The sequence below is a fragment of the Chaetodon trifascialis genome, chromosome 5, assembly GCF_039877785.1.
Source record: "Chaetodon trifascialis isolate fChaTrf1 chromosome 5, fChaTrf1.hap1, whole genome shotgun sequence".
Lineage (NCBI taxonomy): Eukaryota > Metazoa > Chordata > Actinopteri > Chaetodontiformes > Chaetodontidae > Chaetodon > Chaetodon trifascialis.
Window position 1 is genome coordinate 13,896,483 of NC_092060.1, and position 26,998 is coordinate 13,923,480.

General features: G+C 45.3%; 1 protein-coding gene across 2 annotated transcripts in view; it reads left to right on the forward strand.

Annotated features, from left to right (window-relative positions):
* The window catches only part of nlgn3a (neuroligin 3a), a 118,501-nt gene extending 91,731 nt beyond the window's left edge, over positions 1 to 26,770 (forward strand). For both annotated transcript variants that reach the window (XM_070962005.1, XM_070962007.1), the window contains 2 exons: positions 13,814 to 14,603; positions 24,053 to 26,770. In XM_070962005.1, coding sequence (XP_070818106.1) covers positions 13,814 to 14,603; positions 24,053 to 24,911 — 1,649 coding nt within the window. In that variant the 3' untranslated portion in view covers positions 24,912 to 26,770. The remainder of the gene's footprint in view (positions 1 to 13,813; positions 14,604 to 24,052) is intronic.
* Positions 26,771 to 26,998: the final 228 nt, after the last annotated feature.

Here is a 26,998-nt window from a genome sequence, read left to right on the forward strand (position 1 = left end):
CATGAATGAGCTTTGATGCTCATAGAGTAATGGCATCCTTAATTCAATCTGACCGTTTTAGCAGTTAGTATTCACCGGTGTATTTGTGTATTAACCATCATCGGCGCTTAAAAGCAACTGAAGGAGTTGATGCAGGTATTTTCCCTCCTGACTACTGCTCTTCTCTACACCAATGAGACAAAGGGAAGGATATTTGAGGTGTTTTTTCTGGAAGAAAACGCCGTCTTATATTTAGGTCAGTATGGTAATAGCAAATCAACATAATAGCACCTGACAACTCCATGAAAAATCACCTTATTGTTACTCAAAGTTGGCTGTACAGTACGTCATCCAGGGCCCAAACTGTTTTTACTTTTTGTAAACACTTCTTTATTTCATTTGGTGGAGATGAAAAATAAAGAGATTTGTAAGTATTAATATAACGACTGTGTAGTCAAATAGGTTTGTACATTTGCTCATGTACACCATTAACTAGTTGCTCATCCCCACACATCTTTGCTGCATATTGGCTCTTTATTAGTCACTGCAAAACATGTATTAAAGCCTTATTCTGCATGGCCATATTCTACAGCAACTAGGCCCTTAAGTAAGAGTTTTCCCTCAATAACCTCTAATTACTGCTTATTGATAGTAAGTAAGGACCTTGTTGTACATGAATTATGATCATAATAACCTAACCCTAATATATCCCAAACCTCCAGAATAAGACTTCATCGTGACTAATAAAGAGCCAATATGCTACTATTATGCATGCTAAAGCAACTAGTTAATGGTGATTATAGTGTGACCAAATCAACATCCTACATTAGGCCTTTTTCTCAGCAGACATTTTGACTTGATAGTTGGAAACGAACATGCGTTACTAATAACATTAACGATGGCTTTAAGCCAGTAAGTTGTGACAGTGAGGTAGTGTGCGCGACAACAGGATCCTGTAACCGAAGCAGCTAAATGGAGTCATAGCACATTTTATTATTTGCACATGTTCTTCCTACTGTCATGTCAAAATGTCCTCTATGAAAAAAAACTTTTGCAATAAATTGTCAGCACAAATACAGTTTTGTGAAAAAGAAGTGAGTCGTCAGTGCACATACATATTTCCCACATGCTGAGCAGCTTGCAATCATGATAATATGTTAGAACATTTAGCATTTCAAAGTTAAGAGCCACAGGAAGAACATTTGTAATGCGTGTGCGACAGAGTGGACCTGTGTGTCACTTCTCTACGTGGTGATGGAGGCTGACAATGACACATTCTATAGTAATGGCAATAGGCTTACCGATGCCGCTGTGAATGTGTGCAGGAAAAGAATGTCTGTGGGTGAGATATGTGTCAAGTGTTGTGACGTTAGTTGCTGTTGAATATGTGTTAGCTTGACATTGAGAAAGTGCAGCGTGCCAGCATGCGGCCTAACTGATAGACGAGTGCACTTGGTCTCTCTCACACACATGCGTGCACGCACACGTAACTCATCTCTGCAGCCGCGCATCGATACTGCACAAACATTGCTGTACACATTCTGAACGCACAGCGCGCACGCATGGCTCTGGCTATGGCAGGTCCGACCCGTGGGACTGACTGTCGTTAAAGGTTGGCCTGTGTAAATATTCCCCTCCGTGCTCAGCTCGCAATCGCACGCACACACACAGAATCAGACACAGAGGCCATGTGTACATGTAAGTCCACATACTCCCCCACTCCAGGGAATTTCATGTGGCTACAGCTGTGTGCCTACTGGCACTGGCAGCAAGAGACACAACAGAGAGAAGAGAATATAGGGGAAGATATGGAAACGGACAGATTGCAGTGAAAGGCATGTTACCATGGAAAAGAGGACAAAAAACAGAGCGAGGAACCTGTGCACTCTCTCACACAAGCGTGATATTTTTTCTTTTCTCTTTTCCCTTCTCTCCTCTGCTGCCTACAGCCTGGTTTGAATGTGAAAGACTGATAATCTGAAGTGTGACCGCTGAGGCAGAAAGGCACCTATTGAATGCCTTTCTTACCTCAGTGAGGGAGTCACACGGCTCCACAAAGTTCACCAGAATGCAGATGCCCGTATACGCACAAAGACACACACACAACATAAGCAAATAGAATGATGCTAGCTAGCAGTATACGCTCTCTCTCTCTCTCACACACACACACACACACACACACACACACAAATAAATAGTGAATGAGACTGCCAGGGCGGGGACGCTCCGCTCCTCGCCATAGCTCAGCTCACAGCTCTCTGCCCTTGTGCCGGGACCTCGGCCTGTCACTCTGCGTTTTACTCCCTGCACCACCACTCCACTGTAAGCAGCCAACACAATTTTGGGTATTGAGGTGGTGAAGAAACTGTCCACCACTACCCATTTGGCCTTTTCAGAGCTTGACAGAAAGGACTGGAGGTAAAAATACACTGCATTCTGTATGCGCCAACGCTGAAATCGTCTGGAGTGCCGCTCTGAAAGGAGAATGTATATAGTCCTTGTTATTAGGCCGTCTGGTCTGAAATGAGGTTGACACGGTGCCAGACATTGAGATGTTTTCTGTCAGTCCTTTTTTTTTGTTTCACCTCAGATTCAATATGATACATCAGTGCTCCAAATGGAGTCTGTGCAATAGATATTAATTACTTGCCCATTACGGTTTGTGACACTATCAATCTGTTATCAGCTGGCTGCACCAATGACTCAAATTAACTGTCACTTCTCAATATCAGCCAAGTCATCTCCGTGCTTTATTGCCTTCATTACAATATTCACTTCTTAAATGGTATCCTCATGAGATCGGACAGTAATCAAGACTTTGGCGAACTCTAATGCAGAAGACAGATGTCGTGGCGTGTTTATCTGCACAAAGTTGGTAAATATCAAAGTAAATGTCAGCATCGGTATCAAACACCTTACAAGGAACAAGAATGTGTTGTGGACTTGAGGAAATAATGAGAGTGCAGCCATATCATGATCTCCTGAGGTTCATGTATATTTGATAGGGTCTGCCAGATGTGGCCTTGGATGTGTATCAGCAAGCAATCTCTCTCACATAGCTCACAGAAATTAGATTTCATCTCAGGCCCCAAATCTAATACACAGGCTTATATTTACTCACAGTTGCAGCGCATCATAAGCCAATATGACCCTATAGAGGGGTGGCAGAGCTGCGCAAAATACAGTTAAATGAAAAAGCTTTGAGCAAACTGTTCCAAAAGCCGTCCGAAGCTTCTTAGCCGCGGACTAGCTCAGAATGTAGCTGTTTCTCCACCGCATGGGCTTAAACTGTCAGAAGGAATAAAACTGCACAAGGCCTATTAAACAAATAAAATAACATTTTAGGCTTTCTCATTGTCTGGGATTCAATAGAAATCAAATTGTTGTTGAATATGTCTGCCAAATCTACTGTACATCGGGGGGAAAATTGCTTGCTTTAATTCTAGTGATGAATCTGAGGGTACATTTCCAGCCCATATAGAAATATCTGGGCGTTAAGAAATTTAATTCAACCAAATCACACTCTGAAATCATTTCTGAGCCTTTGTGTTGAGCTCGAGAACTGTGAATGCTCGAGATGAAATTGTTTGCATGAGTCACCCAATGCATTGAGATGCGTGTGTCTTCCTCACAATGAATGCAAAGTCACAGTTAGCATGCGGAGTGCCATTTTCCTATGCAGAGAGCCGGCGCCTGCCTTGAATTCTCTCCAGGGACAACAGCACCCACTGAGGAATTTTAAGAGTCGTCTCGCTTTTTTTCTCTTCTTTCCCCTCCTCTCTTATCCTCCCTTGACCTTTCCTTTTTTACTCCCTCCTCTCGCCGTCTGTGACACAATGAGAATAGATGTCGGCAGCTCAGTTCATCCATATGTCTGTCTGTTTGTCTTGCTAAGATATATTTTCTAGGTTGCGGCGCAGATAAATGTGTAGTCAGCATGCTTTTGTTCAGAGGGTGCAGAAGTGACGGATCTCAGATTGATGAGCACTCGGGCAAACACATTTTTAATCTCTATTGCTAAAGTCAACATCTCAGCAACTCAGTATATTTCCTCATCAAAATAAAAACATTTGAATGGATTGCTTTGAGATCAGTTTTGCAGCAGATCGATGCCGAGTGGCCGAATGCTGAGTTCAGATAGGCCGCACAAATAACTCTTAATTGTTGGGGTTTCCAGTTGACTTGATTTGTTCGAGGAGATTTTTCAGGGAGCCACTGCAGCCAATGGACACACAGCAGGACATGTCATAACCCAATTGCCTCAACGTCCACTTACAGTAAGTGGCTTTGGTGGCTAAAGAGTCTGCCACAGTAATTGACTCAATGGGAGTTTACAGTATGAAACATGAGGCAGGGAAGGCAGACACAGTGCTCTCCAGGGATGGGTTGTTGTGACAGCGCTGCTATATCTCCACTGTGTTCTACGGGCCGCTCATACACACACAAGCGAACGCCCGCACACACGCACACACTCTCAATAAATGCACAAACACAGCGGCCTGTCTCTCGGCAGGTAATTCCACAGTCAGGTGCTGGGATCGCTTTTCGGAGCGCCGTCCCATTCCCAGGCCCCCAGGTTTCGCTCTCAATCTTTAATGTGTGCCCACAAGTGAGGACGAGGCGAGGGCGACACATATCCATCCTATTTTTGTCCGCTGTTTGCATGGGGTGCCGTCTTGAATTAGACCGAGCTTGTGTGGCTTCTGGCTGCAGGGCTGCTGGCACAATGGGCTGAGCAGGGAACAGTGGTGTCAGATGCTGTGAGAGAGGAACACACGGAGTGACATAGGCACAGCTAGAAGAATATGTTTACGCTGCTGGAGCCAGCGCCCAGTCTGACACGCTCATGCCTGGTACGATAGTTAATCGGCTCGGACGCCGCTGCTGCTGCTGGTGCGACCACTGACCCTAAAAGGCATCGGTAACAGGGGGGCTCTTTATAATAGGAAGAGCACTATAATTACGAGTGGGGCGCAGGAATTACAGCGCATCCAGGGGAGTTTTTGTTTTTTTTTTCTAACGTCTCCTCTGGTTCTGCTTCATTAATGGTGGTTTAGATTAAAAGAGTTGTTGATGTTCTTGGTCAGAGAAAAAAGGTTGCTGCCTACTAGGTGCTCTGTGTGTGGTGCCTAATGAGCTTCCTGAATTATAAGAGAGACTCTGTATGTGTGTGTGTGTGTGTGTGTGTGTGTGTGTGTGTGTGTGTGTGTGTGTGTGTGTGTGTGTGTGTGTGTGTGTGTGTGTGCGTGTGTGTATGTGTGTGTGTGTGTGTGTAGCACGCTGGTAGCATTTATGTGGGTGGGTGGTATAGGATACATACTGTCTATTACATGTTGCCTGCAGGTATTTTCTGTGGAGATGGAGTAGGATTTGGACTTCCCTGGAGAAATGACTGATATTTAGAGAATGCAGTGTGCCAACATGTTTATGCTCCATGTGTGCATGAACGGCATACACATTGTTTGCTTTTTTGTGGAAGCTACAGTCAGATGTAATCGGGGTTGTATGATTTTCTGAACCAGACTCAAAGGCTTGTAAGCTAGTGATCTGCTGTACTGGAAGACTGTGAAAAGGGCCAGGGTAAGCAGTCAGCTTCCACCCACCTTCTGCCTTCAGCCAGCATGTGCATATCCATCTCGGTTTCACCTCCCGCACCCCTACAGCTCACAGCTAATTTGTTTCTGCAAGATTTAGGCACTTACGTCTCTCTCTCTCTCTTTCCCTCTCTCACTCTCGCTGTCACTCTTTCCCTTCTTTGCACTGAATCCCTCTGATCCCCCCCCCAGGGCGGTGTACACCCCTTGCAATAATTTGTCACAAATGCAAGTGCGCCCTCTCCACGACTTTCCTCGGCCCAAAAATGAGTTTCAGCCTTCCCATCTGGCTGTCAAAGGCAAGATGTCACCAAGAATAGGAGCTTCCCATCCTTCTACATTTTCATGGCTGAATTGTCATCTTTGTGTGTGACTTATGTCTTTGACCCTCCCACAGTAGACATATTTTACATCTGATTTGTACTTACAGAGCTTCGCTTCCTTGAAGTGAGTGCACTCTTTGTCTCGGCCTGTCACTGCTTGCTGCATATATAAAAATGAACCAAGCTTTGGAGCTGCTATACAATGCAGATGGGGTGTAAAACATGGTGCATATATTTAGAAACAACAGGAGTCAGATGTTTGCACTGTTACTACACGGCAGCCACTTGCACAAATCTCCCATGAAAACCAGTTTCTGCAGGAGCTAAAGGCACTAATCATTTCCTCTCAGCACACTGATCTGAAATCTATTTGTGGACGCAGTAGGAGAAGAGAGAGGAAATCAGAAAACATCTTTAACAACTTGTCCCATCTAATGAGATTAGCAGAGCCGCTTACACAGTCATGACATGGAGATACACACAGATAACCCTGTAATAACTCATTATTCTTCCCATTTCCACATCGACGCCTAGTCAAGGCTCGCTGACAGTGCGTGTTGTTGTTGTGCATACACAGCTATCAGACCAATCTAGGCGCTGCAGCAGTGTGGAGTGAGCCCAGTGAATACCGCCCCGAATGCCACAGCACAAAGAGAGCTAGCAAAAGAAGCAAAAGAAGGACATGGAGATAGCATTCTCTGCTTTTCACAGGCTGCAGCATTAGTGACACATGCATGAGTAAAAATGGAAAAATTCAGCGTGCAAGCTCTCTGTTTCTCTTGGTTTGGTGGGGAAGCTGCAAAGAGAGAGGAGGACAGAAATCAATTCAGTGTGTGTGCTCGCATGCATGTGTAGTCATGAGAATGCACAGATAGCGTCCCAAAAATACAGGAAACAGCTTGGATGAATAGGAAGTGCAGCAAAGGGCAATTTCTTGCCATGGTTCAAGCGAATATAAGATCAATAATAATAGAAAATTGTTGATAGAGCTCCTTATTTTGATGAAACTTTTTCTATCTTGAACAAATTTCTTCTGTGATAACAATGTCTCTATTCATAGATTTTTCCGTGAAATTTGTCAGTCAACAGATAAAGAATAGAGCCTCTCTGAACCCTGTGATTGTTGCATCCATCAAACAGACTTACACATACTTTACCGGCAGCTACAGCACTCCCAGTGCTTAACAGGTGCCCTAATCTTCATTTAAGTGTGATAAGATGTTTTTTAGTGAGTGGGTACATGCCAATTTATGCTCGTGCTTCCATCTGTGGGCACCATAACTGGATCACATAGGCTTTTCAAATAAATAGCAGCGTTATCCTACTAAGAGCGCCAGATCCAATTTGCCGTATTGGACAATACAACAGAAGCAGCAAAAGGTTTAGACAATCACAGAAAAGTGTTTGAAAATTCAATTTAATCTCCTTCACTGCAAACAGCAACGTGCACTAATCTGAAATGTCCGGATGTAGTAAAATCGTCACCCATGGCAAATTCTAGCTCGGAGATAAACGCGGTGAATTAGTCTAAAGCTACTGTTTGACTCAGGTGTGGTGTGCATGCCTGTGATTAGCAGCCAGATTGATGAGTTCAAGGAGGAGCGGTGGCCCTGTTGTGCTGTGCGTGCAGGCAGAGGGAGGCCAGCATGCGCGTGATGATGAGGCCTGGAGTGTGCGGTATTGACCAGTGGATGTCACGTCGTGATTAGTAGGAGATATCACACTCGCTGGGCTCAGATGCACATCGATCCTGGAACCTGGGTACAGCCTGTCAATGGGGTCATTTTTATCCTCCTCTCCTCTCCTCCTCTTGCCTCCTCCCCTTTCACCTCCTGCTATTTCACATCCTATCCTCCACTCACACCTTCATCTTTCCTCTTCCTTCCTTTCCTCTCCTATCCCCTCCCTTTTTTTGTCTGTTTTCCTTCTTTTCTGTCTCTCCTCTGTTCTGCTTTCCCATTCCCTCCCTCTTTCCTCCATCCACCCTCATGGATCAAACTCTTTATCTGGCCTAAGCCACAGCCTGCAGGCAAGCAGGCAGTCTCTACAGAGGCTGGAGCAGAAGACCAACAGCTTCAAACAACATTATATAGGGCTGGCATGAAGCTTGTCTCACACTGATAGATGAAAACACTGGCCCCTCAGACATTGCCTCTATATGAACATGATGAAACAGGAGCAGGGCAGTCCTTCTGTTTTCAAAGCCCACTGCTCTTCACTTGAATATTGCTACAACACCTCCTGGGAAGTAAGGCAGATTTAAGTTTATAGGAATTAGGCAACTGCTCACTTTTGTTTTCTGATCCATGCAAAACAAAACAGGCCTTTTTCTGGGAGAGAAGATGCATTTTCTCTGGCAGCTGTCCTGTTGGATCATCTGTTATGAAATCATTCCAGAGTAAATCTGGTTTAGAGGAAACATGTGAAGCCAGGTAACAAGCATGGTTGCAGCCATATAAAAAGAGCAGGGAAACAAATCATGCATGCAATGAATCATAAGTAGCAAGTCCCATTTGGGCTGTTTTATGTCATGTTTCATTTTTAATGTTTAAGCAAACAAGCACTACAAATAACAGCCTTCCTTGGATTAATTCTCACACACGCACACACTGCATGGATGCTTCTGCGCTTTAACTTACAGTATCTCCCTGAAGCCTGAGGGAATCCAGGAAGTCTATTCAAGCTCTCACAGAGCCTCGCCTTGCCCTCCTGAGTCCGTCAGCATCGTTCGTTTTGGAGTTGACGAGTTTGATGTTGGGCGGAAATGTTAATGCAACAGGAAAAACAATGTAGGTGTTGTTTCAGGGCTGCCGGACAAATGTGAAATGATCCATGGACTAATGCATGATCAGACCAGAGGCACTTGTGTTTAAGTGGATGCAGCCTGTGGTACTGTAGGCTGTAGCCATGGAGACCGCAGTTTTAACCCTGTGTTCTGAAGTGGCCAAGGATGTGCAATTAGGCAAATTTTCTAAGTATTCATCTCCCAGCTTGCTTTAAATATTTCAGGTGGGATTAAACCACTTCATCTCCGTCTTTATCTTTGAGAAAAACAATAACAGTGTGGATTCCCGAAAGGAGACAGAGAAAGAACAAGAAGAGCCTGAGCGAAATGCAGCAAGAGAGGCAGAGCAACATTTATTGAGTGTGTCCAACTGAGTGCTAGCCTAGTTTGACTGTAGACAGAGAAACGTTTGCAACAGAGGGGGCTCTGCATAGTCCTCGGGTCTGTGGAGATTTGCTTACAGTGGAGAGATGGCGGAGGTATGATGGCTCAGAGGATTCAGGCTCCGCTGAACGCAGGCTTATGTCTAATAATCAGCAGGGAGGGACTCAGCATGGTCCCTCCGAAAAAGAGACAGGGAGAGTGCGATAGAGAGAGACAGAAAAACAGGGCCGAGGGAAGATTGAGGGCGAGGAAAAAAGCAAGTAAAAGATCTAGTAGGAGTTATGGAAGAGGGGAAAAAAGAGAAAAAGACATGTCCCCATGGCCACGTTATTCCTCTCTTGCGATGGCTTTTATGTGTATGAGAAGAATTCTGATAAGATTTTGCTGCTTTACATATTTTCACCCCATTAGCTTTTAACATCATGTGGAATAATGTTAAGAAAATGAATCGCTGACCTGTAAAAAGAGACTCGGCCAATCCAAACTTTCAAGGTCATCTGACAGACGCCGCTTCAACGCCGGTGTTGTCTTTGCTGAGTTTTTTTTATTTATTTATTTTTTTATTTGGATGACATTGTTAAGGTTGTAGTGGTTTTGCAGGATGTACTTAACGGTCACATTTATCTCAGGGCCAGACTGATAAAATCACTGCTGGTGCTTCAGTGATTTTTGCCAGATGTTCCAGATTACAAAGTACAGTCATTTATGGCGCTTACTGGCATCATCACCAACAGAACATCCTTGTCCATTAACACGGACTGAACACTCACACATGCCCATAGTTGCCACGTAATACATCAGCAGTGATCCAAGGCACAGCCACGTCATGTTACTCTGTCTCCAGTGATGCAGCATTGGCTCGTTAATATCAGCATTTTATCCATATTGCTGTTGTCAAAACATGGCCTAAGTTGCATGTGTTTGTTTGAGCCTGTGGCTGTGTTTCAGTGTGTGTGTGTGTGTGTGTGTGTGTGTGTGTGTGTGTGTGTGTGTGTGTGTGTGTGTGTGTGTGTGTGTGTGTGTGTATTCTGCTCTCGGACCTACGTGGTGGTCATCATATCCCCAAGGTCATTCTTTTTTTCTTTTTTTCTATCAGCGGTGAATTATCTCGACAAGCCACTCCACCAATCGAGGGCCTGAACCACATGCCCATTTAACGGGTGTCTAGTGAGGGGGCAGCGCGGTCGAGGTCGGCAAACCGCAGCGCAGAGGCGGCTGCGGGGCGACGCGACAGCATTTTAGCAGGGACCCAATGAGTGATTACCTCGGAGCTCCAGTCATAATTCAGCGTGACCTCAATCTGCCAACAACGCTATGGTTTGATGGATCTGCTCACAGTTTGGGTGTCGGGTTCTCGCATGTCAAACACGGGCAGATAATTTCAGGGCTATCTGTTGCTTTCAGAAAGTAAAACATGCTAGATATGAATGTGACACACGTGCTGCTGGCGTTGCATCATGCTCTCTCTGTTTAATTCGTTGGGATGTTGAGGAGTCATTCACTACGTAGATGTCAGAGTAGATGCCGCAGACAAAACAGTGTCACAAATGGTTAACCCCCATCATGCTGATGCCTGTCGTCTGTCGGCCCATTCATCATCTCCGCGTCTTATCAATCAAAGTCAGCACAAACACACGTGAGTGCACACACATGTGCACTCAAACACACACGTACACCTCCCACTGTGGATAATTAGTGGATTCCCTCAGTGGGCAATAGAGCCTGTGCTCTTCTCTCCTCTCTCTGACCTTCCCCAGTGAGCTTCCTACCACAGCGGGGCTCATCACACACTGCTCTAATACATATTTATCGGTCCAGTGACAGCCCGTGTGCGCTGGATTTATATGTTTCTCCACAAACAATAGTAAACCCTCAGTCACTCTTCCTCCCTTTCATCAACCAAAGCGGGAGATAAATCTTGTAGTGTCGACCTGGCTGCAGCCTCCCAGCAGTTGTCCATCTGAGGGTTTGGGTGGTTGGACAGACAGGGGACTAAACCTCGTTGCTTTCAAGCCGCTCTCCTCAATTACAGCAAACGGATTTGATATACGTATGTCTGTCAAATCGCCTCGGCAATCAGAGGAGCTGCTCTGCCGGCAAGCGCTTTCCTACAGCAACTTGTGATCAAAGACATTTAGAAAGTGGCTGTGGCATGGCTGGCAGCATTGGGATTCAGGACAGACTCCATGCACCATGACTGGCTCTGTTTGCACAGCGCAATCTGAGCTGAGATGTGAAGAGAGGCAATACCACTAAAGAGTGAGGGGAGGGGAAGGGGAGGGAGGGGAGGAGAGGAGAGGAGAGGAGAAGAAGGGAGGAATGGCAGGATTAAGCCCCAGCCCCCACCACTCCCCACACCCCCACCTCCAAGCGGCCATCTTTCATCTTGCGGCCGCCCTTCTAATGCTTTCAAGTGGGCGAAACCCTCGACATCTGCTTCCGCTCCCTGGGACACGGAACAGGCCACCGTCCTGCAGAGATGCACATCCACAGGACAGCTCAGAGGGCAGCGGCAGGGCCGGGCCACAGAGAGCTGATGGTCCCATCCACGCAGAATGAGACACATGATGCAGAAAGGGAAAAACAAACCTTTCTGTCACTGAGGTTAAATCAAAATCCTCATATTCAGGTGTGTGTTGAACAGCCGCATTCACACCCAAAATCACAAATTGTGCCTTATGCTGGTAAACACACTCACCACAGAAACATTTCACAGTTCACTCACCCAGACACATTAATTCTACTTACTACTTGCAAACAAATAAATGTAAATAGCTCTGTAAATAAACACTTCATCTTCGCCAAGAAGAAATAAGCCCCCCGCCGCCTCTGATTAAGACTACCAAAGTGATATATCTGGCACTTAAGTCTGCTGTTTACCTCATAAACACAAAGGCTTCAACACAGCCACCCACACTGACGCTGAAATATCACAAACTGAGTCTGCGTGCCCGTGTATTTCTCTGCTAGTCTTTGTGGCTTAAGTGTGGAATCGTCTAATGACATTTTAATATATATATATATATATAGATATACATATATATAGATATACATATATATATATATATACATATATATATACATATACATATATATATATATATATATATATATATATATATATATATATATATATATATATATATATATATGTATGTATATATGTATGTATATATATATGTATATATATATATATATATATATATATATATATATATATATATATATATATATATATATATATATATATATATATATATATATATATATATATATATATATATGTATATATATATATATATATATATATATGCATGCCATTTCGGGAGTGTTTCGTCTGCTGTTGCTTTCAGTATCATGACTTCAGTGGTGTTCCTTGACTCTGGCAGTGGACATGCCACGAGCAATAAAGGAGCATGGTCAAGTGTTGGGAGCTTCGCCTCTGATTTTCTCTGAGATTTGTAAAATAGCACTTGTGATTTTGAAAACCGTATCAGGAGGACAGATGAGTGGTGCTGTCAAGACGGAGACTGTGAGGCACTGGCGATGATGTGAGAAAGGCCGACCCGAGATGGAGAGGATGTCATGTCACCTCAACTCTACTGTCTGTAAGGAGAAATTTTTCAAAGGGGACGAGATTCAATTATTTCCGAGGAAATGATGTTTGTTATTTTGGTTCTGTTCCTTGTGGTGAAAAGTCGTTTAAGATTCCCTTCATACCGCACTGCAACTAAAATGTAATTTAATTTGTGAGGGCACCCCATGAGACTGTAGATTTGTTCGCCTCCCTTTCTGAGCCACCTCCACCCTCTTTAAAGCCCACCCACGCACAAACTCCTATGTACAATCACATAATAGATGCTCTATTGACTGTTATTCTCTGTTTTTGTGTATTACAAGCAGCAGACCACGGAGGTCTCATCAGCTTGGTCGTCTTCCATTGTGTGCCACCGTGTTGCATTGTATTGCTTGGTGAATGTGTGCAGCTCCGTTCCTTCTGCGAATGTAGGGAGTAGGAGTCTGGTTTTATTTATAGCAATCCGCCCACCAACTCCGGTGGAATTTAGTAATCTTTCAGGTTAAAAAATATTACTTTTAACTCACGCATGGCGTGACTGAAGCAGAGGTGCTGTGTGTCTGTGTTTGTGTGTGTAATGACTGCAAAAAAGAGCATCTGTGTCTATAATTGCAGTGTTTGAGGTTCATCCAATTTAAGCTACCTTGAAAAGTGCATTTACAGGGGAAGGGCATGTGCACTGGGTTCATATATTCAAGACTCTTTCTGCATTTCATACAAGGAGAGGAATTTTTGGTATGACAAAGTGTGGTTTTGCCGGGTTTGATGCACCCTCTATTTGCAACAAAGCCTATAGAGCTATATTGGCAGCCCCTGCTCCTGATACACATACATAGATGATTACCGAGAGAGCGTGTAGAGATGGATGGAAGGAGAGAAGATGACAGACAGAGTGCTGATTCCCTCCTCTGTCTGCGAGCTGTCTGTGAGACCAGGCCATCTGCACATTCATTATCGCTGCCATGATTCCATTATTGTTCCGTGTGGCAACAAGGACTTGTTCTGTCTGGCCTTTGTTATTCTTATCAGCTGTGTAGCTGACAGCCCTCTTTTGATCATGGCAGCAACAAAATTAAAAACTATCATGTAATATAGCACATAACTGAATTATCCTCCGTAATAGTGACAAACTAAACACCATCCTGTCTCTTCTTCCCGTGTCCTTGTGCAGGTCTTTTCCACAGAGCCATCATCCAGAGCGGGTCAGCCCTCTCCAGCTGGGCCGTGAACTACCAGCCTGTCAAGTATACGCGTCTCCTGGCCGAGAAGGTGGGCTGTAATGTCCTGGACACTCTAGACATGGTGGACTGTCTGAGGAAGAAGAGCTCCAGAGAGCTGGTGGAGCAGGACATACAACCAGCAAGGTACCACGTGGCCTTTGGACCTGTAATTGATGGTGATGTCATCCCCGACGACCCCGAAATCCTGATGGAGCAGGGCGAGTTTCTCAACTACGACATCATGCTGGGGGTCAACCAGGGCGAGGGGCTGCGGTTTGTGGAGAACGTGGTGGATTCAGAGGACGGTGTATCTGGAAATGACTTTGACTTCTCTGTGTCAGACTTTGTGGACAGTCTGTACGGCTACCCGGAGGGCAAAGACACGCTGAGGGAGACCATTAAGTTCATGTACACAGACTGGGCAGACAGAGACAATCCAGAAACCAGGCGCAAGACGCTGGTGGCTCTGTTCACCGACCACCAGTGGGTGGAGCCGTCGGTGGTGACGGCCGATCTCCACGCTCGCTACGGTTCGCCGACCTACTTCTACGCCTTCTACCACCACTGCCAGAGCCTGATGAAGCCAGCCTGGTCAGACGCCGCCCACGGGGACGAGGTGCCCTATGTTTTTGGAATTCCTATGATCGGTCCTACTGACCTTTTCCCTTGCAACTTCTCGAAGAACGACGTCATGCTCAGTGCTGTGGTCATGACCTACTGGACCAACTTTGCCAAGACTGGGTGAGTAAAATGAGATTGTTAAGGCAATTGGATCTTTTTAGGATTTTATCTGTACGGGTATTGATACTGCTGCTATTTATCAGTATTGATACTCATTGTTGCTCTTATTGATACTTCTCCTTAATTTTGATGCCATTAAAATGTGTGGTGCACCGCTGCCCTTTATTTCTGCTTTTATTTAGATTTTTTTCTAAATCTCATTTTTTTCTGGTCTGCTGTTAAGGAAGCAAGAGAAAATGATTGTGTGGGATTAGTGTCTGAGATGTAGATGGATGGCTGGTTGTCTACCTGGCTGCTAAGGTTAACATTCGTCTTCAAAGGTATTGTTAAACTGGCAGTGTCAATAATTGTGTAGTTGTCTCACCTGATAGGACCTGACACCTTGACTTTAGGTGGAGTCGTTGCATTGGCATTGAATGCTAACTCGAGCCAGTGGGAGTGGACCGGCTGCAGTGATGGCGGAGCAGCAGCCGCTTTGGTGGAATATGTGATGTGGCATTTCATCCCACTGGGTCGCTGATGTTACCCCTGTTACAAACAGCGGCCATTACGCACAAAGCGTTTGCTGTGTTTTCTGTCTCTTTGAGCCCACATTTCAGAGCATTTTAGTCTGTCTGCCGTACAGTCCTCAGAATGTAAACACAGCCATCATCATTAGCAGATGGCTACAAGTTGGAACAAAGTTAATTCATTAGTAAGCGAACTGAAATTGTTGAATGTTAAAATGCTGAGAGCAGTATTTTGATTTGAACCAATCAGGAACCAGTCAGTACCAATTTAACACCAGTGCTCCGTGTCCATCGCTAATCTCAGTTCAGATCAGACGTGTATTTGTTTATTCTCATCATTAATTATAGTAGCAACACAACCTATTCACATATATTACTCATTTGTCTCTTAAATGAGTTCCACAGCAGTACTAAATAATTAAAAGCAGTGAACTTTTTTTTTATTAATAGAAAGGCACAGACAGAACTCCTATCTGAGTCTTATTAAAGGGACTCCTGTGCTGCAGGACAAAGGAAGCTCTACAATAGATAGTATAGGACAGAAATGCATTTTTCAACAAAGACATTTTTTCAGAGGTGTTTTTTTTTTTTTTTTTTTGCCTCAACTTCCTGGGTCCCAGTCTGAAAACCTGAGACATATTGAATCTGAGGAAGATTAAATGTTCCTCCAGAATGTGTGCTGTGCTTTTTGTGCTTGGCTGACTGTTTGGGTTGAGTATGTGTTCATGGCTGCCTGCCTTTCTGTATGCTTCTGCGTATGTGTGTGTGTGTGTGTGTGTGTGTGTGTGTGTGTGTGTGTGTGTGTGTGTGTGTGTGTGTGTGTGTGTGTGTGTGTGTGTGTGTGTGAGTCTGTGTGTGTGAGTCTGTGTGTGTGTGTGTGTGTGTGTGTGTGTGTGTGTGTGTGTGTGTGTGTGTGTGTTTGGCTGGAAATACTATCTATGCTCTAATATTCTGAGGCCCAAAAGACACAGAGACTTATCAGGGAGACACATCAAACTCTTGCCCTCAGCGGTATCGATTCCCTCAGCGTGGACCGAGTCGATCACTCGTGCCCTGGGTGACTCCCGCTCCCCACAATGCTCAATCCCCCCCCCACCCACCCACCCATCACTAAGCCTGGCTATTTTGTATGACTACTACTAATCATTTCCAACAACTGAAATTTAATTTGACAGTCCCTGTTACCAGAGGTATTGATCCCTTCCTGAACAGGTGGAGTCTGAAATCTTGTTCTGTTTTTTATCTGTCTGTATATCATCGGCTGCCCAATCAGGTGGCATTTACATCCAGTCATCTGGCTGATAGGCTGAGCCCCGAGGCCACCGGCTCTGCTAGATCCTTGAGCTGCAAATGGCAGACTAGTGCAGATGGACTGATGTCGGCCACAGCGGCTGCTCGAGGAAAGTACTGAGGTCCATCAGTGATGCTCAAGCTAAACAGCTGTCTCCTCTGCCTGGCAGCCATCTTGTGTCAACACATACGTACATAGCTGCAATTTGTAGATACATTGGGCTTCTCTTACTTGTCCTTTCAAGAGTATTATCTGCTGTTATGAGACAAGAGGGCTATTTCCATTTTCATGAGAAAAGTTGGGGGCCTGAAGCTAAGAATGCACGCTGCGTCTGTCATTCTTGACTTGGATCTTTTGATGTCAGTGAAATTAACTCTGATCGATGATGACAGCCAGCCCATCTTACCTACAACCGCTCAGATTCAACACAGCGCCACGGGCAGTAAGCTGGCCTTCACCCTAACCCGGCCTTCACCCTGGGATGCAGCAGAATTCCGAACAACAAATTGCACTTTAACTACTGACCCCATGTCAGTTTTGTAGATTTCCGCGTCACTGATTGATTGAGACCAGGAACAGAGCAATGGGAGAGTAAACTGTTGTAGATTTGCGCTCGCCGTGTCACGGGATGTATCCACCTTATGCTGTGTCGTCTTGGCCTGACTCCAGACTGAGGGATTACATGCAGACCACAATTAGGCACTCAGATGGTAAAAAGCCTGGGATTAGATGCCAGCATAATAGAAAACTCAGTGTGCTGCTCCAAAGGGCAATTTTACCCCAGCCCAAGTAAAGGACTCTACCATGAACTCCTCGATTTGCGGGGGAGGGGGACTGAGCGTGAGATATTTCCCATAGATTCTCAAGTTCATTCTCATTTAAACAGCACTAGGGGATATAGATCTCTCCTCCGACACCTCCCAACCCAATCTGGCTCTAGAGGACATCCTTTTAATTAAGGCACAGTTGAATTCCCTTTGTTTTCGTGGCCCGTCCAGCAGCCATCTTCCCCGTATCTGTAAAGCAGCTCTCGCTCCCCTTCCAGATGTTCGTAATGAGCTGACCCAGATTGCATTTCCTGCCCCCTCTCTAAATCGGCTGTAGAAACATGTGTGACACGATGTTGAGACACTTGGGCTGCATGTCAACAGTGTGTATCATAGCAGCATTCCCCCCAAAGCTCTTCCTGTCCCTGGCTCTCATGTGTCATCTTTACAGGCCAAATCCCTGCCCATGCGCTTTTTCCCCCCCTCCATCAGTGTCAGTGAAGCATAAAAGCATACAGAGAGTGCACGCTGTCAAATCTTCTTAGTGTGTGTGTGTGTGCGCATGTGTGCGAGTGCGATTTCGAGAGTGTGTGTTTACGCTACGAGTCTGTTCTTTCCTGAGAGTTAGGGATGTTTCAGAAGCCGGGGATTTACTCAGCTCAGAGTTATTTTTTCTGGCTGCAACATTTGTTTTACTATCGACAGGCAAAATTGTCCCGCGCTTTATTGCCACAACAACTGAACAGCTTCCCCGAAACTTTTGCCACAAGTCCACATAACTGCGACTTCCACACCTTCTCAAACATAACTGCAAGCACAGCAACGCAGCTATGCACAGAAAACCCTGGCAGAACACTTCAGAAAAGACAGCATGATGAAAAGCCCAGAAAAGATCAATCATTATATATCATTAGTGCTATAAATACGTTGGTCCATCTTACCAGTTCTTGTTTTTTGTGCTTTTTTTCCCCTGCTTGCTGGTGCTCATTTCCCCTGTTCTCTGTGCGAGCTGTGCCGCATGCTGTGCGGGGCCTTGCAAGATAGTTAAAGAGCAGCGCACTGTCATGTGTTGAATTTCTTTCCTCATTCTCCTCCGCTGCTCATCCATCCCTCTCTCTCATTATTCTATACAAAAAAAGAGAAAGTCTGCTCGCGTTTTACATTCACAACATGAGCTAAAATATGCAGTATTGATTGCTTTGTCTTCAGTGACAACGGCCGCCAACCAAACAAATGTAGATAGAAGTAACTACAGTGTGTCTATAGCGCAGTTTAACAGCCAGCACTGTGATTTACAGCCCCGCGTGTTGATTTTTTTGGTCTTCCTCCCGCTTGTCAATCGAACGGCTCTCCTCTGTAGGTTTAACAGCACATGTACGTCGACTCATTCTCCCGTCTGACCTCATTCACGCACTGCTTCAGCCTTTTTTTTTTACCCCAGCTGTCTAGTGGTTACATCACTCATCCCTTACCCCCCTCCTTGTCCTTTCCCGGATTATCCGCCATTCCCTTCGCTTTCCTTCGTTAGGGCCAACTCAACCTGCACCAGGAGTCTGCGAATGCTCGGCATTGTGGAACAGGACAGCCCCACACAGCAGCCTACCTACTCCATTAAATAGGCACTCACTTGATAGGAGATTTGTAGCCAATATCCTGATTTGCATTAGAGAAGGTAAGGAAGTGGTGTGGCTTGTTAAGGAGCCTGGATGCAATTGATCGGTGTCCATGCTGTGTGCTGAATGTAATGAGAGGGGGACAGCAGGGGAGGAGGAGAAAAGGAAGTAGATCTGCATGTGTACAAGCATAAGTAAGTGGTTGTTGGATTAAAATGTGGATGAATGCTAAATATGTTAAATAGTAAGAAATAGTCGAAAGCTGTTAATTGGTTAAAAGGGAGAGAAAGGGAATGCGGGGGAGGTGCCGGGGGAGGTGTTTTGCTTCCTGCCACTCATCCAATCAGACCAATCAATAGCATCCATAATAAGGAGTGGTTCGAGCTGTGTCCTCCAACACTTCTGCACGCCCCAAAGTCACAGCGCCTCGCCCTGCATCACTTAGCCTGCTGAACTGAAGGCTGCCATTAGATATGAACCACGCATCACTCAGCCCTCTGCCCCAGCGTGAGTCCACGTGAAGGGTAAAAGAGCACAGCCTGATAATTTGGCTGCTCAGTGCAGACGCCCCCCCCCCCCCCCCCCCCCCCCCCCCGACACACACACACACACACACACACACACACACATCACACCAAGACAAAGACTACAAACAGAATTAGATCGAGTGCGTTTATAAAAAATTTACATGGAATGCAGGGAGAAGGTGTTGAGAAGCTTCTGTTGGAGTTAAAAATTACAATTAGCTGCTTATTTTGTGTTACCTGGTAAGTAGATAAACAACTGCAGGGGATGAATTTGTTACACAACAGCAACGACAATAACTGGGGAAAAAAAACAGGCTTCAAGTTTGCATATTTTAGCAGCTTAACAAAATGAGCATCAGTGCCACTGAATTAATGCGTCTCCCTTGTTTTATATTGAGAAGCTATACTCAGCTCAGGATTCAGAGACCTTGAGTGTAGTGAAAATAGATTCTTGTCTTCTGCCTTAGGGCACCTAAACGTGTCTTTTCAGATTTGGTGATGGCTAGGTCTATGATCATTCAAGCGCTTCAAATTACATCAGGATGAAAAGGGGAAGGAGGTACATGGGAAATGAAAAAAAGAAAGAAAATGATATTCATTCTTCCCCTTATCTACCTTTTACATCAGTGCTTGCAGATAGGGCTTGGAATAGGTAATGAGCTCAAGCCCCTGTTCTGCCACATGTATAGGTGGAGCTGGGAGTCTGTCATCCAGGTGGTGCAGCATCTTTCAGAAGAGCAGGATCACACTTACCGAAGCCTTTGTTTTTCATCAGCCTGAAGAAGCCCATCATCAACGCGACCAATCATGTACTGCTTTGTGAAATGTGACATTTCTTGTGTTCAAGTGTTGCACTTGTGTGGCCCCAGAGGTCATCGCGGCATGATGCATCAACACACACTCGGACACACAGATACGCAAGCTGACAGACAGGAGATGGGGCACACACACACACACACACACAGACTCCCAGTCAATCACAGTTACAAACACATGAGAGTACTTAAACACACGCATGGCAGACCAAGGTTAGATGGGGTCGGCGGGTCATGATGGGGGGGTGTGAGGGTGATGGTTTATAGTACCACCACCATATGAACACATCAGAGGGACTCTGAAAGGCCGTTAAAACTCCTGCTTTTATGGGTGTAATAATCCCTCTGCTTTGCCTGGGAGTCCAGCCACAGCTCCAATGACCATCCGGATTAAGAGGGAGGTCTGACAGGACGCAGGCTATCAGCTAATGCAGGGGAGCTCTGAGAGCCCAGCAGGACCACAAACATCACACTATGCCAGGGCTGTTCATACAAGTCACAACAAGGCGTTTGCTATAGAGCTGAGCACATACAGCGAGCTCTCGAAGTGTTTGGACAACGGCGGGCTGTTGGGCGTTTTTATCACCGGACTGTTATAATATTTGAATGTGAAATGATATGAGGACTGAGAGGCTGGAGTGTCAGGTTTAATTTGAGGCTATTCAGGCACATCAAATGAACAGGCAAAGAAATACAGCCCATCCACACCCCTTAATTTCAGCTTGCCAGAAGTTTTTTGACAGGTTAAGATAATGTTCTGAAAGCGTTTTTTTTTTTAATCTCTAATGAAAATTCCTGACTGTGAGGTGACTTCTGAAAGTCTTCAGCCCATCAAGATCAGCAGACTGCTGATGTTTTATCATCAGCTTTCTCTTTCCAGCCTATTTAATTCTACGTTGTTCCGTCTGCATCTCTGAGTGTTCAGCTGTGACTAGCTTCAGCTGACTTCATGGTCATTTGTTTCACATACAAACTAATGACACAGAGAAAAACAACATTTCTTTGTTCACACTCATGGAGATGAAGACACTCTGCACAGTACAGTTAGAACTTCAAACTTTATTTATTTATTTATCACCTATAATGGCTGAACACAATAATATCGTGTGAAGCTCCTATTTTTTGTGTGTGTCAGCTTTGCCATTGTTTTGCCCCTGAATTATACATGAAGTTTTTCATGTTATTTTGTGCTCATATGCATGCAAGCGGGAAACATGTGAGAGATATTCAACTGAAAAGCATGTGTGATTCACTCTGGCAGCTGTTAGGAGGTGAACCACCTGCAGAAAACTTTACAATTACAGCACTGTTTTACCATCGTTCAGATGCAAAACGCAGCAGCCCAGCATTCAGAAAACATTCTAAAGTGGATCTGACTTTGTTGCATCACACAGTGCTCATGTGCCCCAGTACACATAGAGCAGGGTGCTCCAGTAGCCCTCACCGCATTGAGCAGCACACACCGAGCTCAAATCACTCCCTCTGACTCTGCAGCTCAGGGCAGGACTTCAAAGCCGGCGTGCGGCCCAAAGTTGAGCAGCAGTGGTAGAAATTGTTCAAAGGAACGTAGCCTGTTTACTATTGACTTTGCAACAATTACCCAAGCATATGTGTGCGTAATTAGATAAGGCAGCCAGTTGTTCTCTAATGCGGCAAATCAAATTAACTAAAGATGCCACATTGATTTCTTTGTGTTCCCTAAATTATTCATCTTCACTTGCACTGAACCAGCCAGCCATCCAGCCACCAAAGAGCTTTTCTAACTCCTCTACGCCGCTGCTCCCCTGCTCCCTGCACACACTGATTGTTTTGTGAGATTTACCCAAGTACCCTTTCAATATTTTTGCCTTCACAATTCAGCAAATTGACCCTCCTGAAAAGAGAGCATTTGCAGTGTTATGGAAATGCCCGGAATTCCCATTAACCGAGATTGCTTCGAGCTCCATCACTGTTGTCATGTGCGTGCGTGCGCTGTGTATGTGTGAGAAAGAGAGCGGGAGGAAAATTTGCTTGCATGTGTGCGTGACGGCACGCACAAGACTGCTGTGAGAATTCATGAAGCACGCAGGCTGCAGACAACCACGTCTCAGGCTGCCCCATTGACATCCTGTTCTCTGGCATGTTGCGCACGGGGAGATCAATATGACCTTACCTCCACCACCCACTCCTTTGAAACTTAATTACTGATATTCAGCTACAAAGTCATCATAGTCTGGCTGTCAATATTCATTGGGGATCATTACGGGCCTAATAAAAGAGGTTATTTACGGGCTGCTCTGCTGACACCGGCCCAGGTCCAGGGATTCAGCTCGAGCCATCTTAATTTGCTTCACCCCTCTCTCTTTCTCTCTCTCTCTCTCTCTCTCCCTCTCTCTCTCTCTCTCTCTCTCTCTCTCTCTCTCTCTCTCCCCCTCTCTCTCTCTCTCTCTCTCTCTCTCTCTCTCTCTCTCTCTCTCTCTCTCTCTCTCTCACCTCTCCCAGAAGCACTGACCTGAAAAAGAAAAATTGACAGCAGAGAAACGAACAGGAGAGAGGATGGAGGGTGAATTCTTCTGGCATGGCTTTTAATTCTCTTGGCTGTGTTTGGAGGTTTTTCAGCCCTCGCCAAAAAAAAAAAGACCACTGCGGCAGCCATATCCCTAAATTTGAACTTTGCTCACCACTGACATCGCAATCAGACCCGCAAAGGGATATTTCGTGACATTCAGAGAAGTGCTGCGCAGAGTCTTGCCTCCTTGCAGTAACACAGTTTTAACGTCTGTGCTCCAACATCAATTACTGCGTTGTCAAGGCCACTGCACTATTCTTCAGGTCCTTTCACTTCATTTCATCATTACCAAAAGCAATAGCATGAACCCGCAGAACTCCCATTCCTGACATCGTACAGCAACAAGGCAACAAGGAGTTGTGTGATTGTGGGAGATTGCTATGTTAATTCATTCCATAAATCAATAGCTTCACTGTAATTGAAATGGTCGGCCATCCAGCGTTGAGGCAACGTGTCAGAAAGTGAAAAGTGGAACAGTGAACTCTGTAGCTCAAAAGCGGTACTGCACCCAGAAAATATATGTCTTTCTCTCTTTTTCACAGTCTCACACACTCTCACACATCCCTTTTGTCTCTCGCGTTCAGTCTCGCACACACACAAACAATCCTTATATCCAAGCAAACACACACACGCCGCTCTGCAGTTTCCTCTTAGTGTCTTGATTAATATGGTCCACTTTGCATCAGTACACTGGATGCCAGCGCACACTGTGCTGCCTTCCCAGAGCAATTAGCGGAGGGGCTCCACCAGCGTTGGATTATCAACAACAAGATGCCTCCTGACGCGAGCCCTAAAGCCTGCTGACTTATTCATATGTGTTTACTTTAAAAGCCTCTGCCCTGGTTTTTGTGGGTGGGCTGCATCAGAACTGAATTAAGAACAACATCTTGGGAGACAGGAGATGGGGGAGGGGGTGAGACAGACAGGCACATTATGCCCACAGAGGGGTGGCTAAAAGAGGAGGGGGAAGGGGGGTCGAGCTGCGTGGAGATCTCGTGCTGCAAATAAAAATGTATGTGGATTGGGAAAATAAATTGATAGTAGGAATCAGTTTCAGTTGATGCAGCTGCAGAAAGCATAATAAACACCGCACACACACACAGGCACAGACACACACACACCTGGATCAATTATTAACTGAAGTCTGTTGGTTGCTGCCGTGGGTTTGTGGGCTCCACCAAGCAAGCTGAATGAATTCTACAGTAGTGTCTGAACTCCTTTCACGCCAAAATATAAGCTGTGACTGATGCTATTATGTTTTCTATTTGGTCTTTTTATGTGCTTCCTCTCCCCACATGAATGTGAGAGCATGAATAATTAAATATACTGTCAGAATCTCATTTAACACTCTACCACGTCTGTCTTTTCTCTGTCTGTAGCGATCCCAACAAACCGGTTCCCCAAGACACCAAGTTCATCCACACCAAGGCCAACCGCTTCGAAGAGGTCGCCTGGTCCAAGTACAACCCCCAGGACCAGCTGTACCTGCATATCGGCCTGAAGCCACGTGTGCGCGACCACTACCGCGCCACCAAAGTGGCCTTCTGGAAGCACCTAGTACCCCACCTGTACAACCTCCACGACATGTTCCACTACACCTCCACCACCACCAAAGTGCCCCCGCCAGAAACCACCCAGAACACCTTGTCCACCAAGAGGCCCAACGGGAAAACCTCCTGGCCATTCAACACCAAGCGGCCTCCCATGTCCCCAGCCTACAACAGTGAGGACAAAGACTCATGGAGCGACGACGAAGAGACGGGGCCGCTGGTGGTGGAGAATCCGCGGGATTACTCCACGGAGCTCAGCGTCACTATCGCTGTGGGAGCCTCGCTGCTGTTCCTCAATGTCCTGGCTTTCGCAGCCCTCTACTACCGCAAGGACAAGCGGCGGCAGGACTCTGGCCACGGGCAGCCCAGCCCGCAGCGCCAGACCACCTCCAACGACATTGGCCACCATGCGCCCGAGGAGGAGATCATGTCGCTGCAGATGAACCAGACGCACCATGAGTGCGAGGCGGGGAACAGCAACGAGGGGGCTCTGCGCTTGGCCTCGCTGCCCGACTACACGCTCACTCTGCGGCGCTCTCCAGACGACATTCCCCTCATGACCCCCAACACCATCACCATGATCCCCAATTCCCTGGTGGGCATGCCCAACCTGCACCCCTACAACACTTTCACGACCGGCTTCAACTCCACCGGCCTGCCGCACTCCCATTCAACCACCCGCGTATAGCTTTAAGGAGGCCAGGCGCAGCCAGCGCAGGCGGGGGAGGAGGATGCAGCGGTGGCGGTGGTGGTGGCGGAGGAGGAGCAGGAGGATGAACGAACGGAGGAGAGGATTGTGTTTTATAAATATCACAGGGAAGGGGGGGGGGCTGCAAGGGGGAGGGGAGGGGAAGGGCATGAGTCGGATTAAAACGTGAAGAGATTTAACTAGACTTTTACTACGAGAGAGAGTTGCTGAGAGCTCTCTATGGATGTCAAGTTGTGCAGAGCTGCCAAAATCAAACTGCTTCCCTTCTCCTGGTCGGGGGAGGGGGTCTTTCTGCAGTGTTTTTTTCTAAAATAATCATTTTAAAAGCCTTTTTAAGCAGACTGAGGAGATATCAACACTTTTTTTCTGGAATTCATAACAAAAACAAAGAGAAGTGCTTTTTATTTCCCATCCCTTCCTCCTGCGGGAGACACATCTCGAACAATGGCCTCTACGTCAGTATTCGCGAAATGTTTTTAATTGCTTCTTTGTTTTGTTTTACTTTTCAATGCCTTACAAAGCTTGTTCTTTTTTGTCATTATTTCTATTCCCTGAGACTATTCCAAGTGGAGTGTGTTACAAGCCGATGAGACTCAAAGATGAGAGACTGAATCCAGGATGGGAACCTAGAGGATATGCAGATGTAGAGATTTTAAACCTATTTGGGGCAACTCATTTTTTTTTCTTTCGGTTGCATACCAACACAACAGCCACACAAATGGTGTTATGGTTTTGTTTTGTTTTTTTTATCTCGTATAGAAATAATTTGTCTGGGACAGCTCTTGCCGGGAGATGAGAAGGCAGAGATAAATACTATGTTACTGTGATTGTTTTGTTAAGAAAAAAGTGCATCTTTTACAGCCAATTTATCTGTTAAGCTATCTGATATTATCTCCACAGAGTGTGCACGTACACATGCTGCTTAGAGCACCTGTGTGTTTGTGTGCATGTGAAAATGATTTCTCGTTCCTTGCGTGAAAGCGTGGTGAAGAGGCTGAGATGAAGGAAGAGACACACTGTCGGAACTTGCAAAAGCAAGAGTGGTGAGTGAATGAGTGTGTGTGTGTGCGTGTGTGTGTGCATGTGTGTGTGTGTGTGTGTGTGTGTGTGTGTGTGTGTGTGTGTGTGTGTGTGTGTGTGTGTGTGTGTGTGTGTGTGTGTGTGTGTGTGTGTCCGTGCACCTGTTTTTTTGTTTGTAGGTCGTATAATGTGGTTTTGGGTGGGGGTGGGGGCTGAGTACTTTCTCATGTTGTTGATTTTGGTTCACCACCAGTAGTGTTTCTGCTGCGTCTCTGGGTGTCTGTCTTTGCGAAATAGCACTTTTGTTATTTTCAAAGTTATATATGTCTAATTTTGCTTAAAGATTACAAAATAAATCTATTATTTTACGTGTAAGAGAAAAAAAATAGCTAAAGATTCAACTGAACTAACTGACATGATTCCATTGACTTTGTAAGAGTTCCTCTTCAAAAGCAGACAGTGGCCTGTTTGCACTGAATAAACCTACATCAGTGCACACTTGTATTTCTTTGAATATATATATAAATATGGGCATACATACATATATGTATAGGGCTTCTATGGAGATATCGCTCCCACTTAAAAACAATTAAAACACTGTTCAGACTACAAAGCACCAACTCAAATAATTTCTATGTATTGTTGTTGTCGTTTGAAACATCCTAAGACCACTCTAGGTGTCTTTGTAAGAGCTCTATATGTATATTTATGTATAAAATATTTAATATTTATTTATGTATACCAGATGCATACATGCTGATTGTGCCATGTGCCAAAATTAAAACTGTAAAAAATGAAGAATATAAAGTTTCACAAAACTTTTTTTCTCTCTTGATCAAAGTTCTTTTCCCCCCTTTCATGACTTTTTATTATTTCCATTTTGAATGAGTTAAAAAAGAAATATTCTTGCAGCAAGTGCAAGTCTCCCCCCAGGACTTCCTCTTTACCTCCCTCTTCCTCTCTCCCCCTCCTCCTCCTCCTCCCTCTCTCCTTTTCTCTCACTGAAACCTTTGAGAAAAACAGGCTAACAGCTTGGGGCCTATCTG